The sequence below is a fragment of the Ambystoma mexicanum genome, chromosome 6p (genome assembly GCF_040938575.1).
Source record: "Ambystoma mexicanum isolate Mex_15411 chromosome 6p, UKY_AmexF1_1, whole genome shotgun sequence".
Classification (NCBI taxonomy): Eukaryota; Metazoa; Chordata; class Amphibia; order Caudata; family Ambystomatidae; genus Ambystoma; species Ambystoma mexicanum.
This window is the reverse complement of record NC_090935.1, coordinates 254,761,281-254,778,929: the sequence shown is the minus strand read 5'-3', so window position 1 is coordinate 254,778,929 and position 17,649 is coordinate 254,761,281. Positions and strand designations below refer to the sequence as shown.

The window sequence follows — 17,649 nt, the reverse complement described above, 5'->3', positions numbered from 1 at the left end:
AAGGGTTAACGGTGGCGTTAACCCTTAACGCCTGAGTTGTAATGAGGCCCATAATCTCGATTTACATTGATGACATGTTATTTATTATACGTCCAAAACCCAAAATCGAATGTACCAATCTTGATGGAGATATTTGAAAATGTTGTTTGTCTATCCGGAATCCGGATAAATAGGAGTAAATCCTGCATTTTCCAAATGGCATCGCACTGCATTTATTCCTGCCCCTGGTTTCGTGCCTACAGATTAAGGGGCAACCTACCACATTTACATACCTTGGCATCGGGGTACGTCGAGACTTCTGAGATACATTCTAAGAATATACTTTAAGTGCCATTAAGGGCATTGAGAAGTCAGCAGAATTTTGGAACAAACTGCCTTTGTCGTTGATGTGCAGAGTGGACTTAACAGAAATGGGAATTCATTCTAGAATATTACATTACTTTACTGAGGCACCCTGTGACATTCCGAAGAGTACATTAGAAAAATGAGATGCACTCATTAAAGAAATACTTTAGTAAAATGTCGGAGGAAAGTGGTCTTAATGAACATACAGGAACCGTTCATTTGTGGGCGTGGGGGGGGGTCTACAAGTGCCGAATTTGTAATCACATTATTTGGCAAACCCAATTACAGTTTGTCACACACAGGCTCTCAGATGAGCAAACACCTAAGCTGAGACTATTGGCTGTCTCGGTGGGACATTATAATGCTAAGGAGGTGTTATGGTTGTAAAATGGGAGTAGAAAGTGGCATTATTTAATAACATTAGGTAAACGAATATGGGAATGTGCAAATCGATGGGTAGGTTGTATGAATCCATACTCTCTTACCATTCCTCTGAACATGCATTTGGATCAAATAGATGATCATATACAAACTACCTGGCTGACTGGGAAATGAAAGTTCTAACAGTATGGGGCGATATGTCTGAAGGAAGGCAGTGAATACCGTTCACTGATCTTTGCAGGAATTGGGGCTTGACAAAGGAGACATTTCATATTTTATTCGGGGAAGACTAGTAGAGCTTGTAAGCTGTGGAACGAGCTTCCAGAGAAACTTCTGAGTAGCCCCCTGTTGGAAGGTCTTTATTGTTCTGTGGGATGGAGGAAGGCTGACCTCCACGATCTACAAACTATTAATTAAGTAATAATCCCTGCGCCGGGGCGGCATTACAGAGTCAGGTATTGTCCTGGGGCCCATAGTTGCAGGCCTGAGTGTAGCCCCCTCGAAGAGGGTATTATTGCTATTAGTTCCCCGACCCCTTGGACCGGGGTACTACAAGATTCTTTCTTCCTTTGCGAAACGCTCTGGTGTTTTGCAAAGGAAGAAAAATAAAAAGAAAATGCCGGCGTGGAAGGGAAATCGTAGTCCGTTCTCCCTTTCCATGGCAGCCACTCAAAAAATAGGTAAAAGGACGTGCTGGAGACAGAAGGGTTTCCAGCGCGTCCGCTCCTGAAGAGGATAAAAAAAGCAGGTAAGTGGAGGGAAGGGAAGCAGGGGTGGGAAATCTGTGGAGGGGGCAAGGTTGAGGGGGGAAGCAAACACTTACCTCATTCCACGGCAGGGGAAGACAGCGGCCTCCTTTCTTGAGGAGGCTCGAAGCAGTGGGATTACCATGTGGTAATGCCCCCATCCCGAGCCTTCTCATTGGTTGAGAGTTAAGCAACACCCCACCCCCGGGTACTAATAGAAAATAGTAACAAGAAAATGAGTTACCATAACGCAAAAAATGCCTGAGAAAGTGATTCGAGCTTAACATTTGAGGTAGAATGATGGCAAAAAATATGCTCCTTTACAAAAGAAGTGTCCCGTAATACACGTTTGAAATGCATACAATACAATGTACTACAAGGAGCTTACCTGACCCCTCTGAGATGACATAAAATGATCCAAGAAAAATCTGAGCTATGCCCACTTTGCAATGAAATTGATGCCTCGTTCATGTGTATGATATGGCTCTGATCGTGGCTTTGCCACTTCTGAGAAGGACTGATATATAGAATCCATAATATGGGAAATGTCTGGATAGAAAGGATGCCATTAATGTGTTTAGTAGATACATTTCCCAGACGAAAACCAATGAGACAACTGAACAAAATGGCTTACCTGGCTCTAGTATTAGACACAAGACTAGATTGGCCAAAGGATCTGGTAAAATAGGGAAATTCCGAGCTAGCAGTACTTATTAGAATGGGGTCTATGTACGCTATCAGAGACATGCCAAGTAAAATGGATGTTATTACTGAATTGGGTTCATAGTGATAGTTTCGAATCAAAAGTTTCGAAAAACAAAAGTTTCGAAAACAAAAGCTGTGACATGCTATATTTAACATGCAAAGTGCATTTCTTTCGAAACCAATCCGTCGACAATAGTCACAGATTGGCTTCAATTGAAATGCACTTTTACATGTTAAAGCATTTCAACGCCTTTTTTTTGTAACGTTGAAACGTTAGATGGAGCTGTCCAGTGCTGGACAGCTCCATGTAACGTTTCAAAGTTTTTGTGTATATTGGCATTTAAATGCTTTTTTTTTTACTTTGAAACGTTACATGGAGCTGTCCAGTGCTGTAATTTCAGCACTGGACAGCTTCATGTAACGTTTCAAGGTTTTAGTGTATATTGGGGGTTTCACCCCCAACGCCACAACCCCCACGAAATCCTCCTACCCCCAACCCTAACCCAAGCCCCAACCCTAACCCATGTCGACAGCACTTTCAATTTTTTTTCAAAGAAATTGTCGTTCGAAAGAATGGCATTTCGAAAAAACAAATTCGAAAGTTTATCTTCCGAAACATTTACATTCGATAAAATGACAGGACACCACTGAATTGATTGATGTACTCTCTGACGTAAGTGTTCATCATAAGCTAGTATGGGGTTCAATGCACATTAATGATATGTAGTATTATGTACATGTTGTATCCATGGTCTGGTAAAATGTTTGGAAGGCAGGTAGTTGGGGTGTGGAATGGTTTGGTGTTGGTTTCGTATATGTATAAAACTGTAACGTGGTTGTTGATTGATATCTGCGAAAAACCTAATAAAGAAAATGAAATTAAATAAACAATGTCCATACATTTAACGCCACTTATTTTCACCATCCAAACGAAATGGCTAAATTACAAATGTACTTAAAGATTAATCGACAGTCACTTTACAATTGTCCCGGCGCTTCGGGGCACTGTCCATTTTCGAGTAACTCCCTCTACCCAGTAGCATCTGACTTCTCAAGAAAATCAAAGAGGATTTTTGTAGAATTCTCTACCCATTCTGCCCTGTAAGGCGTCTACATTGAATGTTTTTCAGCTACGGTCCCTGTGGATTCAGAAGAGGAAACATGGCATTGCAACCTACCAGCAAACAGCATCCTCCCAGTAAGCATCTCTGCCAAGATGCATCCTGTGGCCCACATGTCGATAGCTTTGGTGTAGTTGTTCGGCGAGAGGAGAAGGCGTGGTGATCGATACCATTTGGTGACTAATCCTTCGGAAAGATATCCCTAGAAGGCCAGAAAATGAGCATACGTAAGTTTGGGCATGTACTTTTTCCCATGTGCTATGCATCCACTTATGGTTCATTAACATGAATATCTTTGAGTATATCCCTAATGCATACCACAATGTGCATAGTGAAGATAATGATACAGGAGGATCATGGCAAGCAATGAATACAGCATTCTAGAACAAATTACCAATGCAGAGACGACCCTAAATTCTGGAAGGATCTGAATATTGTACTCTTCAATGAACATCACACCAATTGGTGATTGCTCCACTGAACCCTAATCCTCCCCCTTCTGGTGCTCTGCTCCCTGCCAACCTCCACCTATTTTTATTTATTTTATTGTTCATTTATAACGCGCTTAATACCAGCGAGTGGTTTCTAAGCGCGGCATCGGGCTTCAAACCTCTGTTGCGCCACGTTGGCTTGCTTCCAAGACAAACGCGTTGCCCCTGAGCTATCCTTCCTCCCCAAAAACACATCCCAGTTCTATTGCCCTTGTATTGTACTTGTTATTTGTATAGCACCAATTGTACCATTATGATAGTCTCAATGCGCTGTTAGTGGGACCGCCCTCGGAGGACCGAAGTCCAGAGTGTTGGAGGTCTTGGGGCACGATTATGATGCGTGTGTGCATTCCTACTTGTATACCGCTGGGTGTGCCCCCTATGTACAGTGCTCCATGACTCCTCATCTAGGCTTCACTTTATAAATCCTAAAAATCCCATGAATAGATACATACACAGAGGCAGTTTCATGGAATCCGCTGAGAGCATGCTTGCTTGTATAGCACATGACATTTGGTGCAATGCTTCGAGTCCCAGTCCCTGGTGCCCCGATGATTTGTGAGCATCGTCAATTCGGCACTGTTTATGCCACTTCACAAAACTGGACATGTCCTTCTGCCGTGTTGGTCACTGGCGACACGTGTTCTCAAAGTCACATTTGCAACTGACCAGAGAAACACTACCATGTCGTCATGGGATGTGTCTCCTGAGACTGCACACACCAAAGCGCCAGTGACAGATGAACCAGCCACACACTACAAGAGCTAATTAAATCAAGAAATCATGAGATAAGTGCAATTCAAATGTTTCTAATATATTGTTTATGAATGTAGTTCTGTAAGTAATGGGATTGTGTGAAAATGGCTTCACTAAAAACATATAAATGGCAGGGTTAAATATTGTATAGAATTATTGTGAAAGAACACGAGTTAATAGACGAATCCATCTTTGCAACGGTTCTATGTCATTTCATCAACAGTCGTTATTTCGCTGGGTTTTATTACAAATATTTATTTATTTAAAAAAATCATCGAAATTGATCTTTTTTTATTTTTGGGGTTTTCCCCCTCCTCCAAGCTCCCCATCCCCTATTGTATTTTAACTATTCCGAAACCCGAACCCCTTATATACACTTTCCCAACCCCCCATATGTTTCGAATCATTTTTTCGTTAAAAAGTATTTGTGAAAAAACCCATCGAAATAACGACTGTCCATTAAAGGACGTTGTACCCTTTGCAAGATGACTATGGCACGACTTACAAAGCCTCCTGTCACCCGAGGCATTGTTTATCAAGTCACACGGTGATGGTTACAGTTCTGCCAGAGGTGTATTGAAATACATGGGGTGAAGGCAAGCTGTTTATCGTCTGTGAAGAACAGCTGTCGTAGAGAAACCTCAGGCCAGCCATGACCTACAGAAGACCAACGTGCTTTGCTCTGCATATTTCTAACTACCTCCGGTGTTGCTGCTGTAAAAAGCAACTGCTCTTAACCAATATACATGGCTTAGTGGATTGACTGTGGAAGGATGAAAATGCTGAGCTGTGACCTGCAGGATGAACACAGCTGTGACCAGGGAACCCCTAATGCCCTGCCATGTCATATCAGCTGATGCAGGCCAGGTCCGGCTGCAGACCACCACATGTTAAATTTCCCAGTGACCCACGTTTCATGCAGTCCATCCTACTTAAGATATAGTTTCCGTTGCACTGTAAAGTGGTCCTGGTTGTGTCTGGGCACGTGTAAATAGACAGTTGCAGGACACTACTACAATGATGGCACTTTATTTAATATGGTACTGTGTATCTGCAGTAGGCACCGTGACTAACTGGTGGGCTAGATGATACCAGACAGGCCTCTTTCATCCTTCAATAGTAAATCATAGAACAGATGAGAACCCCACACTTTATCAAACGTAGGCGGATTTTGATCCCCTGAACCCTACTTTTTACCCTGCAGAGCCCCTTCCAGTGCTTAATTTGTAAGAAAATAAGTGCCACGGACGAAATATTATTTAGCATGCTTGTGACACTGCGGGTGAGCAGTTTCCCACCATTGCTGCCACCGCCCACAGCTGCCCCCCACAGTGTTGACACATTTGGGGGTACACTACAGCTCGCACCTGCTCATTGGGGTTGATGGATGCTCTGACTATCATCACTCCATAATCAATATGAGTCTGAGACAATGAGTGCCGGGGCTCAGAAATAAGTGCCGGGGCTGAGCCCTAGCAAACACCCCCACAAATTAAGCACTGACTCCTTCTCCTTCCCTGCTCCTCCATCCCACCTCCTATGCACTCTGCTTGTAACCTCGGGATGCCCCCTCTTTGTACAGCACCCCATTGCGTCCCAGCTAGGTCTGCACTTTATGAATCGCATACATACGTATAGAAGACCCTCCAGTTTCTGGAACACGTTCTGCATAATCAAACTTGACAGTGCTGCAAAGACATTGCCTGCATACCCCTGTTTTCATATGCAGAGATCCCCTCTCAATGAACCACACGTCTGAATTCGCTGTGAGTCTCATTACAGTGGCAGGCAGTTGGTGGTTTTATTAGTTTGCCTTTCCTTTTAGTTTGATTAAAGACTTGTAATTGTAAAGATCTTTGGACATTTCTTTTATTCTGGTATCACAGTACTAGTGTTGTTTTGAAGGTTTCCTTGCTTGCTCACACCCCTCTTGAGGACCTCAAGACCACGTAAACCTAAAAATGGGAAGGAGGTACACCATTCATGTTGTGTCTGTTTCACTTTCATATTTGGGATCAATGCTGGTTTAGTAGTAGCATGGAGCTGAGTAAGAGTTTAGATACCACTGCTCCTCCTTGTACTCTGAGCAATAGCCTATTCATCACACACTTATTCGGTATCATATGCGTGCTTGTGTACATAGGCATTTAATTGTTCCATGTCATTTGAGGCAGCTATGCATTTCTGACACCGTCCATAGAGACGCATTACCCAGCATACTCTGATGCTTCTGGCGGGGTACATAAGTAGGGCATATGGCAGTCTGGGTATTGTTCCCGAAATAAGCAACCAGGGCCCTGTAAGCGATCAGTTGCCTATTGGCAGTTAAAGCTCAGCGATGAAGACCAACCTCCTATCAATGAAGAGGAGTGGTTCAAGCTGCAGGCACTTTAGATCACATGGAGGGTGTTGTTTACCATTGTTGGTTACAACATCCAGCCATTACAGTTACTGCATGCAGTAATCTAGGGCTCGCTGGCTGATTATGACTTTGCCCCTGTTCTGGCAGCAGAACATGGAAATCATGCAGTTGTTCCAAAATTCTGAATGGTAACTTGTGCCACCCTCAGAGACAATCTATTTCCAAGTGTTCCCCTGAGGTGGATGGGAAAAGGTCTTGCTCCTCTCTTGAAAATCCTTATCTTCACCCCAATGAAAGGATACTTTGGGCAAACTGACACCACAACAAGCTTCCAGTGAACTCTTTCTTTTTGACTCCAAAGATGATTCAACTAAGGGATAGGGGTCTTGCCCCTTATCTACTCATTTCTCCACAGTGGATTGGTGCATTTCAAGCATTCTGTAAGGTGACAATCTGAGCTGTTGTAAAACAAGTGTTTGCAATCTGGGTCAGCTCTCAGAGAGCTTTGTCTACAGGAAGTTGGGAGAGAGAGCCTAAACATTTTCAAGATGGTGGGACCCTTTCTCTGTTTCCCTCTAAACTCCCATATACTCCACCCTCTATCACAGGTCTGCCAGATCAAAGAGTCCGAGTCATTATCCTACTGACGTTATAACCCATTGTGCTGGCAGAGCACCCTTTGAAGCATTGACTCTAGCATCTCCCCCACGTGTATGCCCTGTTCCTCAGCAAAGGAGTCAGGCCTTTACAAGTAAAGAACAAAGGAAGACCCCAGGACTTTGCCCAGAACCCGGCTGTTGTGGGTGACACTCAGCCTCGGACAAGGATATATTAACACTCTAACAACTGTAGTATTCACAGGAAATCAGTTGATAATAAAATGACAACAGATGGTTTGCCAAAGTATACAGTATTTTGTCATAGGCCACTATATCAAACCAAATATAGCTTTATATTTCTATTTAACAAAAGTGTGATTAGGCCTTGGGGATACACAGGTATATATCATTTGAATATGAGTTCCCACTCTTAACGGCAGCCCCTGGCTTCCAACAGGCAGTTTCATGAATGGACATGTTACTCTGGAGCTTCTATGTTGCCAAACTATCGGCAGTTGATGGAATTCAAACAGGGACCAGCAAAGAGAACGCAGACCTACTATACTTTTTCAGCATGGATCATTTAGAAAGTGAGGCTTTATTAGCAGAGTTCACTTTCTGAGAGATAAAAGCTAGCATCATTCTACACAGTAAAAATCCCAAAATCCCAGACTTGCACCTCCGTACAGATGACATTCCTTCACAAAGTGTCTCCAGCCCAATTTCTCAAAGTAATTTCTGCCTTCTTCCCTCTCTGCCACCTCTCCAGGGGTTTTGCAAATGTTCTCTTTCTTGTTCTCTGCTTGAAATTTTAATGAATGCAATGTTTGACAAAAACAAGCATTGGCAATGCCAACAGTTTTGGCTTTTGTGTGGGCATAGGATGGCCATTTGCCATGCACTGCCATAACGGTACTAAATGGTCACTAATGGTAGCAGATGTAAAATGGTACAGCTGCCTAGGCATATGTAAGCAGTGCTGGCTGATACATGCCTATGCAATACCTATACACAAGCCAAAAGAGTAGGACATTTGTATTACGCCAGTAGCACATTTTAAGCTCCAATTAAGACATTCAGGCTCATCATGAGTTTGCCATTATATGGTAAAAATGCCGGTAATACCATTTACCAGCACTTTACTGGTCCGGCCAAGTGCGAGTTTGCCGGAACACAGTTGCCATAATTACTGGCACTAGTATCATCTCATCCGGAACTACTGCCGCTCGTAATACCTGCAATAAAAATACTGCATGGGTCGGAAACCATTGACAGTAATACCGGCACAATGGTATCACCGGCATATTAAGAGATTGGATTGCCGGTAATACCAGCTGATATTTGCTAGTAATACCAGCAAAACCAAGGCAGAGATAACAACATCTCAGAGCAGCCGGTAAAGTAAATAAGGGCAAAGGTGCACCCAATCCACCCAGGAGTACCCAATGCACACAGGAAAAGTACAAAAGGGCCACACCTTCCCCAAAAACACTTACCAACAAAACCATGTTGCCAGTCATTGCTGCAAACAGGGAGATGGAGGTACTGCATGCAAATCTACAGCTTTTACAGTACAGGAGTACCAGCAGGGACAACAGGAGGCCAGCGAGTGAGGGAGGAAGAGGAGGAGAATTATGGGGATGCAGGTGGCAAGGCAGAGGTGTGCAGTGACCCCTTGCACAAAGGCCACACTCTCGGCCCTCACTGACAGGCATATACTAACCCTGTGCCAACTAAATAGGGAGATCATACTTGACCTCCTGGTCCACATCCAGGAGGACATTGGAGCCGGATCGGCATCAGGTTAGCCATACCACCACTGTTAAAACTGGTGTTGGTCCTGCACTTCCTGGACAGTGGCACATTCCAGCACTCTGTGAGCCAGCTGCATGTCATTTTGCAGCCTGCCTTCTCCAGAGTGCTGGTGCAGGTGCTTGAGGATCTCCTGCGCCATGTGGATCACCACATCGCCCTCCACTCCGCCCAGGCACAGTTCAATGCCATCAAGACCTGCTTCTATGTAATTGCGGGAATGCCCAAGCTGGTGGCAGCATTGGACTGAAAGCATGTTGAGCTGGTGCCTTCCTGCACCCCACCCCACAATGCCTCAGAGGAGGTCTACAGGGACCAGAGGCAGAGCATTCCCTGAATACTACTAACATACACTACAATTTAACAACTAAGGAAAGAGAATCCCTTATTGAGATACAGAAGGATAAATCAGTTGTTATAAAACAAGCAGACAATGGAGGAAACATTGTATTGCTAAACACAACGGACTATATTAAGATGGCTGCCAAACATTTGAGTGACAAACAAACTTATGAGAAACTCACCAAGAATCCTCTTTCCAACCTTATCATGGAATGGCAGCAACTTAATAAACACTATTTGGAAGAACAACTCGTAACGGAAGAAGAATATAATTACATGAACAACCAACATCCGAAACTAGCAAGCATTTACTTCTGACCCAAAATTCATAAAGAATACCATCAACTTCCACCGAGAAGACCAATAATAAACAGCATTGGCAGCCAACCTTGCCTCCTTTATCAAAGATAGAACAGACGTCATCAACCAACTGGAATTAATAGAATGGGAAGAAAACTTTAGATTAGTAACCTTTGACTTGACCAGTTTGTACACCAGCATTATCCACCAAAAAGGAATGGAAACAACTAAAGGGTTTCTAGACACTAGATCTATATCATATAAAAACCAAAATGAAATGATTCTAGAAATGTTAAACTTTACGCTGACCAACAATATTTTTCTATTCAATGGAGATATCTACAAACAAAAAAGAGGAACAGCAATGGGGGCCAAATTTGCACCAGTCTATGAAAACTTTCTGTGAATTAAATCAAATCGTCTATTGGAGTCGATTCATAGATGACATTTCAGTTATATGGAAAGGTGACAAACAATCATTGAGTGAATACCACCACTTCCTAAACAACAACCAATACAACTTACAATTAACAATGGAAGAAAGTGTCACCAAAATCAATTTTTTTGGATTTAGAACTATATATCTGCAAAAACAAGATCAACACCACTCTGTATACGAAACCAACTGCAGGATATAGCATCCTACATGCAGCAAGCCATCATCCACTGCATGTCAAAAACAACATCCCTTATGGGGAGTACTTAAGAATAAAATGAAACTGTACAGAAAATCATGAAATGCTAAAACATCAGAAAGCAACCCAAAACACATTTCTGGAAAGAGGCTACAAAAAGGATCTTTTAAAAACGGCGACAACTAAAAGTCAAGTACACAACAGAATGGATCTTTTGAATTACAAACCTCGAAAACAAAACAAAACATGCAATACAAGCATACAAACCTTAAGATTCATCACAACTTACAATACGGAGGTAACTTCTCTGAGGAAAATTCTTAACAAACATTGGAACATACTGACTACCGATCAAGGCTTGAAACCTAATCTACCCACATCTCCATGCCTCACCTATAGAAAGGCACCTAATCTGAAAAATGTGTTATGTCCATCCCATTTTGTTGAGCACCAAACAACCAAAGGGCAACACCAACTATGGTCAACAGAAAGCCTACAAGGTTTCTACAAATGTGGTACATGTAACATGTGCAACTATGCCACAAATGGACTCAAGGAATGTTTAAAAGCAGATGGCTCGAGCTACAAAATAAAAGACTTCCTCAACTGCAACTCCAAATTCATAGTGTACGCCACATGTGCCAAAACGTACATCGGAAGCACTATTAGACCTCTCAAGATTAGGATATATGAACATATTCGGACAATTAAACTACGGGACATAAGGTATCCTTTGAGCAAACATTTCCTTGAGAATCATAGACCTGGAGACATATCCATGATTAGATTCTTTGGTAAAGAACAAGTAACCCTCTCAAACAGAGGGGGCAACAGAGAAAAACAACTACGCAAAAGGGAATCACATTGGATTTTTTGTATGTATAGTACCAACACTGGTCTAAACGCAGACCATGAACTTTATCATTTTTTATAATTATTCATTCTGTATAACCAATTCTCTCTCTCAGATATCCATACATATGCAACTATGTATATTCTACCTGTACAGTGAATGTTTAACGATAAGTTATGACACTGCATAATGAGTTCTATAATCTCTTACAGTATGTTCTAATCAATGAAATATATCATTCTTGCAACTATCATCAACAGATAGTACTTTCCCTATATATGATCCCCATAATGGTAGGTTAATCTCAAAAAGACTGAATTTACTGTTATTTTCTTAAAAGGATGTCCGCCCAAGTTTTGTGCACCATCATTAGTCTCTACATCAAACACACCAGTATTTACATGACCTAACTTTATTTAAGAATGACACTTTTTTACAGTATCCTTTACAGTACTTAATTGTATTTAAAGTATGACCCTTTTTTTCATTTTTGACAAAGTGGCCTTCACATGACTAAATGAATCACACTTAAGCAGACATTACAGTGATAAGGCATAACACTTTAAGAAATAGCCAGCCGATAGAATTGCATGTCGAGTCGATCACAGCCTTATAAACAACTCCAATATGGAGTGCTAAATGTGATCGCGTATATTACGCGATCACGTGGTATCTGGAACTTGAGGACTTCAACCAAAAGGAGGCCAATTACGGCTCCTTAATACCAATTCCTCACACACTTGCGAATGTTAAGTTAACTACGGCATGCAAAACCACTCCAATATGGAGTGCCACACGAGTTCGTATACTACATGCGATCACGTGACATCTGTTTATTAAGACTTCACCTAAAAGGAGGTTATTCACGGCTCCATAAAATTAAATTTTTCATGAAATATCTAACGCGTTCACGGGATACTTGGTACACGAAGATATCACCAAATATAAATGAGGAATTGCAGAATTGAATCACGGCTCGAAAAACCATTCCAATATGGAGACCACGTCCATCACGCGATCACATGACTTTACGAATGACGTCATGACGTCTTCCACTGTATTTAAATAGCGGCCATTTTGATCACCTAATACAAGCAGTTCCCGCGTCTGAATTGAATCCAATGCAATCGAACTCAAGGAGAAATCCAGGTAGGACTTTGAAGACACGCTTTGCTGTTAGAAACCTTAGCTCTCTGATAATAGGATTATTTTTGCCAAATTGATAGTGGGGATCCCCAATCATTCTAAATCAGTCTTTTTCCTCCCAAATCCTAAAGGGACTGCCCATGCCCATAATCTCAAGAAACATTCCTGCTTATGTTAAGATACACTTATCAAGCAACAGAGGAAATGTATCATCCCTTCTACAACTAAGAAGCACTTAAATCATTGCTGATAAAGTAAGAACTATTTCTTCCAAAATATCACTGTATAAATATTTAGAGTCTGCATTACTTAATGATTGTTGAGCAGCATGAACAAAATAATGTTTAGGAACAAACATACATTTTTTGACCAATATGTTACATGGAATTTTTTTCAAATACCCAAAGGGTAATGTTATTTATGTGAGCAGAATCTCAAAGTACTATTCTTAACTGTAAAAACATCTTTAAAAAAATGTTTTCAAAATATTTATTTTCTATTGAACTCTCTCTCTTTTTCTTTTCTTTCTTTTCTTGTTCACAACAGCTAAACATGTACACGTACCTACGGATGAACCACTGACTACAAGTGGGGAAACACGTGTAGAGGACAACAATTATTGTTTTCAAATAATAGAACAAATAAAATAAATATTCTGGAGCGCTTATCAAACAGTGTTTGGAATTTTTCTTTGTAGCATTCTCTGAATGTCCAGGTCACCTATGACTCCAACCTTTCCATCACACATTGCTGTGCTCGATTGCCAGGATCAACCCACAATGCAATTGTCCTGCAGAACAGCACACTGCTGGCCTACAAGGAACGTCACAGAGGACAAAGGACCTGGATGTTGGGTGAGTACATGTACAATACCTTCTACCTTGCTGCATGAGTGACAGGCAAAAGGGGGGGGGCAACAATGTCACAAATGCGTGTCCGGAAAGCACCATGAAAATACAGGACCCACCAGCGCACCCCTCAATTGACAGGCCACAACACACAGGAGCATCACATGACTGGAGATGTAGCAGTTACTGACCAGGCCATTTCAAAACCAACAGGACATCCACAGGCAATGCACTACAGGTACCAGAATGCAACCCCAGCCCCATCCTATGACAGTGAATTGCTAGACATGGCCACCTAGGGTCATCAAATGCATGTCCTGGGGTACCCCAATAGCCCAGGGGCAAGCCTGGAGATGACATGCAGCAACAATGAAGACCAAGGCAGAGGAACAATCACAGGAAATAACACAGTCCAGTTATGCACAGTTAGCTGTGCCTATCCAAAGCAGCCCAGGCCCACACCCACTTGGCGTACCCCCTGGGGGTTGGGCTTAGGCAAGATGAAGGGTCAACAAACAACAATGTTGCCCATGGTGTTGCCATTAGATGAGGCACCCAAACACACACCCATACATAAGATGAGAGATTGCCAAACCACTACTGAGGGACACTACTCTGCCATCAGACCTGGCATTCACTCTGTCCACAAGTAATGACACACACCATCATGGATGCCAGACAGTCCATCTGCACATGCAACCCAGACTCCTGTCAGGTACCATGCATGGTGGTAATTCACAGGCCCAGACCACCCCCCATGGCATGCCGCCCTCACAGTGAGATCCCAAATTAAAATGAGCTTTGGCCGTGAGTCATGTGCAAGTGTTACCTAGTCAGACTGCCCCCTCCCTTACCCTGAGCAGTGCAATATGCATCCAATCACTGGAACATGGAACAGTGTGGTTCAATGCGACATGGGACATGCATGCACAGACTGACCATTGAGATGCTGCCATCACAGGCAACACCACTGCCGGGCATCATTACCCACACATGAGTCCTTACCCCTTGCAGGTGACTCAGGATACCGGCTGCTTCCATGGCTGATGACCCCTCTGAGGAGTCCCCAGATACTGCAGGAAGTGACATACAACAGGGCCCATGTGAGGACCAGGGTAACCATTGAGCTGGCCTTCGGACTCTTGAAGGCACATTTCAGATGCCTGCACTGGTCTAGGGGTGCACTCATGTCCAGGCCAGAGAAGGTGGGGCAGATAGTCTGGGCCTGGGCAATGTTGCACAACATCTGCGTCACGTGCACCATATCCCTGCCCCCAAATCTGGACATTACTCCACCAGAGGACGATGATGATGATGCAGCGCCAGTCCGGTCCATGCACGTGCGCATGGAGGCCACTCTGCACACTCCTTGCACCTTTGCAGTTATCATGCACCATCACAGTAAACACTTGTTTGGAAAAAGGAATGTCCTGTCAGTGTTTCAGGTGAAAACCTTGTCTTAATTTCTAACGTGAATGCACACAAGCCCTACACCCACCACCCTCTTCCTAAACACCCCCACCTCCCCAAAAACACCCAGTCAAGCACCCAGTCAGTGTTCAATGTCACTTGCAACCCCTCTTTGGCATGGGGCTCTTAGCAGACTCCATTGGGGACCTGAGCTGCTGTGAGCAGTGCCTAGAACTGCCATCCTGGGAGATCTCGGTGGTAGCAACCGAGTTCGGTGGATCAGACTCTTGCCCCCCCATGTGTTCCAGGGTCAAATGGATTGAATGATTTATGACCTCAGCCGTGGCAGAGGCAATCTCGTTGGCCTCATGCACTCTTTGGGCAAGGGTGAAGATGGTGGTGGTGGAATGGCCTTGGGACTTGGCACTGCTGCGGCTGAATGCCTGCATGTATTCCTGCATAAGTCTCATCTCTTCCAGCTGCTGGCGTGCCTTTATGGCGAGTTCACTGTGCTCATGCTCAATTGCATGCAGGCGTGCATCAAGAGAACATATGCTTGGCACTCAGGGCATTGGCAGTGGAGGGAGGAGTGTGTAGTGTTGTGAGGCTGTAACACGCCAACGGGTAGGATGTACTGTTGTCTGCCTCCTCACCATAGGTGACCCTGGCAGGATGGCCTGGTGGCTGCTGCACCCATGGTGGTGTGGCGGGCACAGGAGGGACAGTGGAGCCACTGACCACAGGTGCAGTGATGGCAGTAGCCACATCCTGATGTTCCACTTCCATTGGTGGGTGGGGATGGTGGCGATGATGGTGATGATGGTGGTGAGGCTGGCTGATGGTGGCTGTGACTGACCAGTAGCCCTGCCCTGCTGCCTGGGCCTGTTGGCGAGTGGTGTGGCCTTTGCAGGTCTGCCTGCAGCTGCTGGACCAGATGCCGGTCCAGGCGCGTCGCTGTAAGAGGATTGTGTGCCTTTTGGGGAGAGATGAGCATGCTGTTAGTCTTCTGGGAGTCATGTCTGCGGGCTTGCATTACACTCATGCTACATTGTGTGTGTCCTGCTCATGTCATGCGGCTAATCTGGTCTGTTGGCTCTGATGTGTGCTTCTAAATGTGGGTGGGAGTGCACATTGACTATTGGTCTGCAAAGGTGGCTTGTTGTTGTGTGTGTGGTGGGCCTATGATATGGCGCTCACCATGGGTCCATGTGTGGTGCTGTACATTTTGGCAACAGTGCTTGTGCATGGCTACATCTACCTGCATCCCCTGGCACGTGTGTGTGATCGGGCCATTTGCTGTGATTGACACTTATTGGACTCTTACATTTGCATTTACATGGGGTTTGTGTACTTACCACTATCACCTTGGTTCCCAGCTCCTGCCTCTGCTGTCCCAACTCCTTCTATTCCCTCCATGTGCATGATGGAGCTGCACCTCTACTGCCAGGGCATGAGGTTGAGGGGTGCCACATCCTTCCTTCAGTGGCAGCAGATCCCTGCTGTGTGTCAAGATGAGGTTGCAGACCCTCAGGCAGACGTCATCCCACCGCTTATGGCAGTCCCCCTGCCTGCAATGCACAGTCCCCATGGCCGTGACCATTTCTGTCATTTCTTTCCAAATGGCTGTCTTCCCCTTCTAGCTGGCCTTCTGTGGCTAGCCCCAAAGTGTGTCTCAGCATGCTGCACCACAGTGTCTACCAGTGCAGTCAGCTCTGCCTCAGAGTACTTCGGTTTCCGTAGGCAGACGTCAGAGACTCGTGCCTTTCACCTTCCAGACGTACTTCCATGCTTCAGTCATGGTGGATGGCAGTAGGAAATGGGAGATTCAAAGTGGGTTGAGTGTTAAAGATGGCCACCGGTGAACTTCTCGCTCCGGCAGTGACCTTAATTCGTGGCGCCAATAATTCTGGTGCCAGTAATTCTGGTGCCGGTAATTCCAGCAGTTTGGGTGCCGGTATCGGTATTACCAGCACATTTCTGCTTGTAATACCGGGAGCGTGATGCCGATACTGGTAATACCGTCACAGCAATATTACTGTTTCTGGCAGTGCAGTGTGTGTGTCTGCCCTTACACTTTTAATGTGACGGTATTTCTGGCGGTCGCCCTGCCGGAGACGGTAATACTGGTGTGCCGGTGTTACTGCCATTTTACCAGAAAACTCCTAATAACCCCCGTTAAATCTCAGAAGACAACTTTGAAATATCCTGGCAGGCACTTGCAGTTTGATGTTACTGCTTGAAAAAGCTAGCTCAACATGATCCCAGGAGGATGTGTTTTGGGCGGGGAAGGGCAGGAAGTAAATGGGAACGCCATAGGGACTGGCATGGCCATGGGTAGTCGATGGGTGGATAAATAACCATATAACACCCACAAGCTGTACATCCATCATCACATCCCATCCTTCCTAGGTATACTCCAATGGAATAGTTTGTGCTTTTAGGTGGCGCATTAGTGCCACCTAAAACAAAAGTGACAAGACAGGCCCTTAATAATTATGTCTAAGTTTGAACATGACTCCCAGCATTACCCATTAACCAAAATGCACTATTTTAAAATGTGAAAAGGACCAGAACACCATAGGATTGCATTTCTCTCTATATATAGTGAGAAGCAACGAGCAGCAGAGGAGAAGGCAGGTCACAATGTATTCACCCCTGGCTAATATAGGAACAATTCCTAAAGAGCGAGGTGAAAAAGTCCTCTTAATTCTTCATCCTAAAGCCTAAGGCTCGACCTGGGGCAAGGACATAAAGGCTTGAGAAGCGAGGCGCATCGGTTTACTTCTTCATTATCTGG

At 44.2% G+C, this 17,649-nt stretch overlaps 1 protein-coding gene across 1 annotated transcript in view; it reads right to left on the bottom strand.

Annotated features, from left to right (window-relative positions):
• MAPK4 (mitogen-activated protein kinase 4) overlaps window positions 1–17,649 on the bottom strand; it is an 800,432-nt gene that overhangs the window by 199,853 nt on the left and 582,930 nt on the right. Inside the window, exon 4 of the mRNA XM_069626975.1 lies at window positions 3,356–3,500. Coding sequence (XP_069483076.1) covers window positions 3,356–3,500 — 145 coding nt within the window. The remainder of the gene's footprint in view (window positions 1–3,355; window positions 3,501–17,649) is intronic.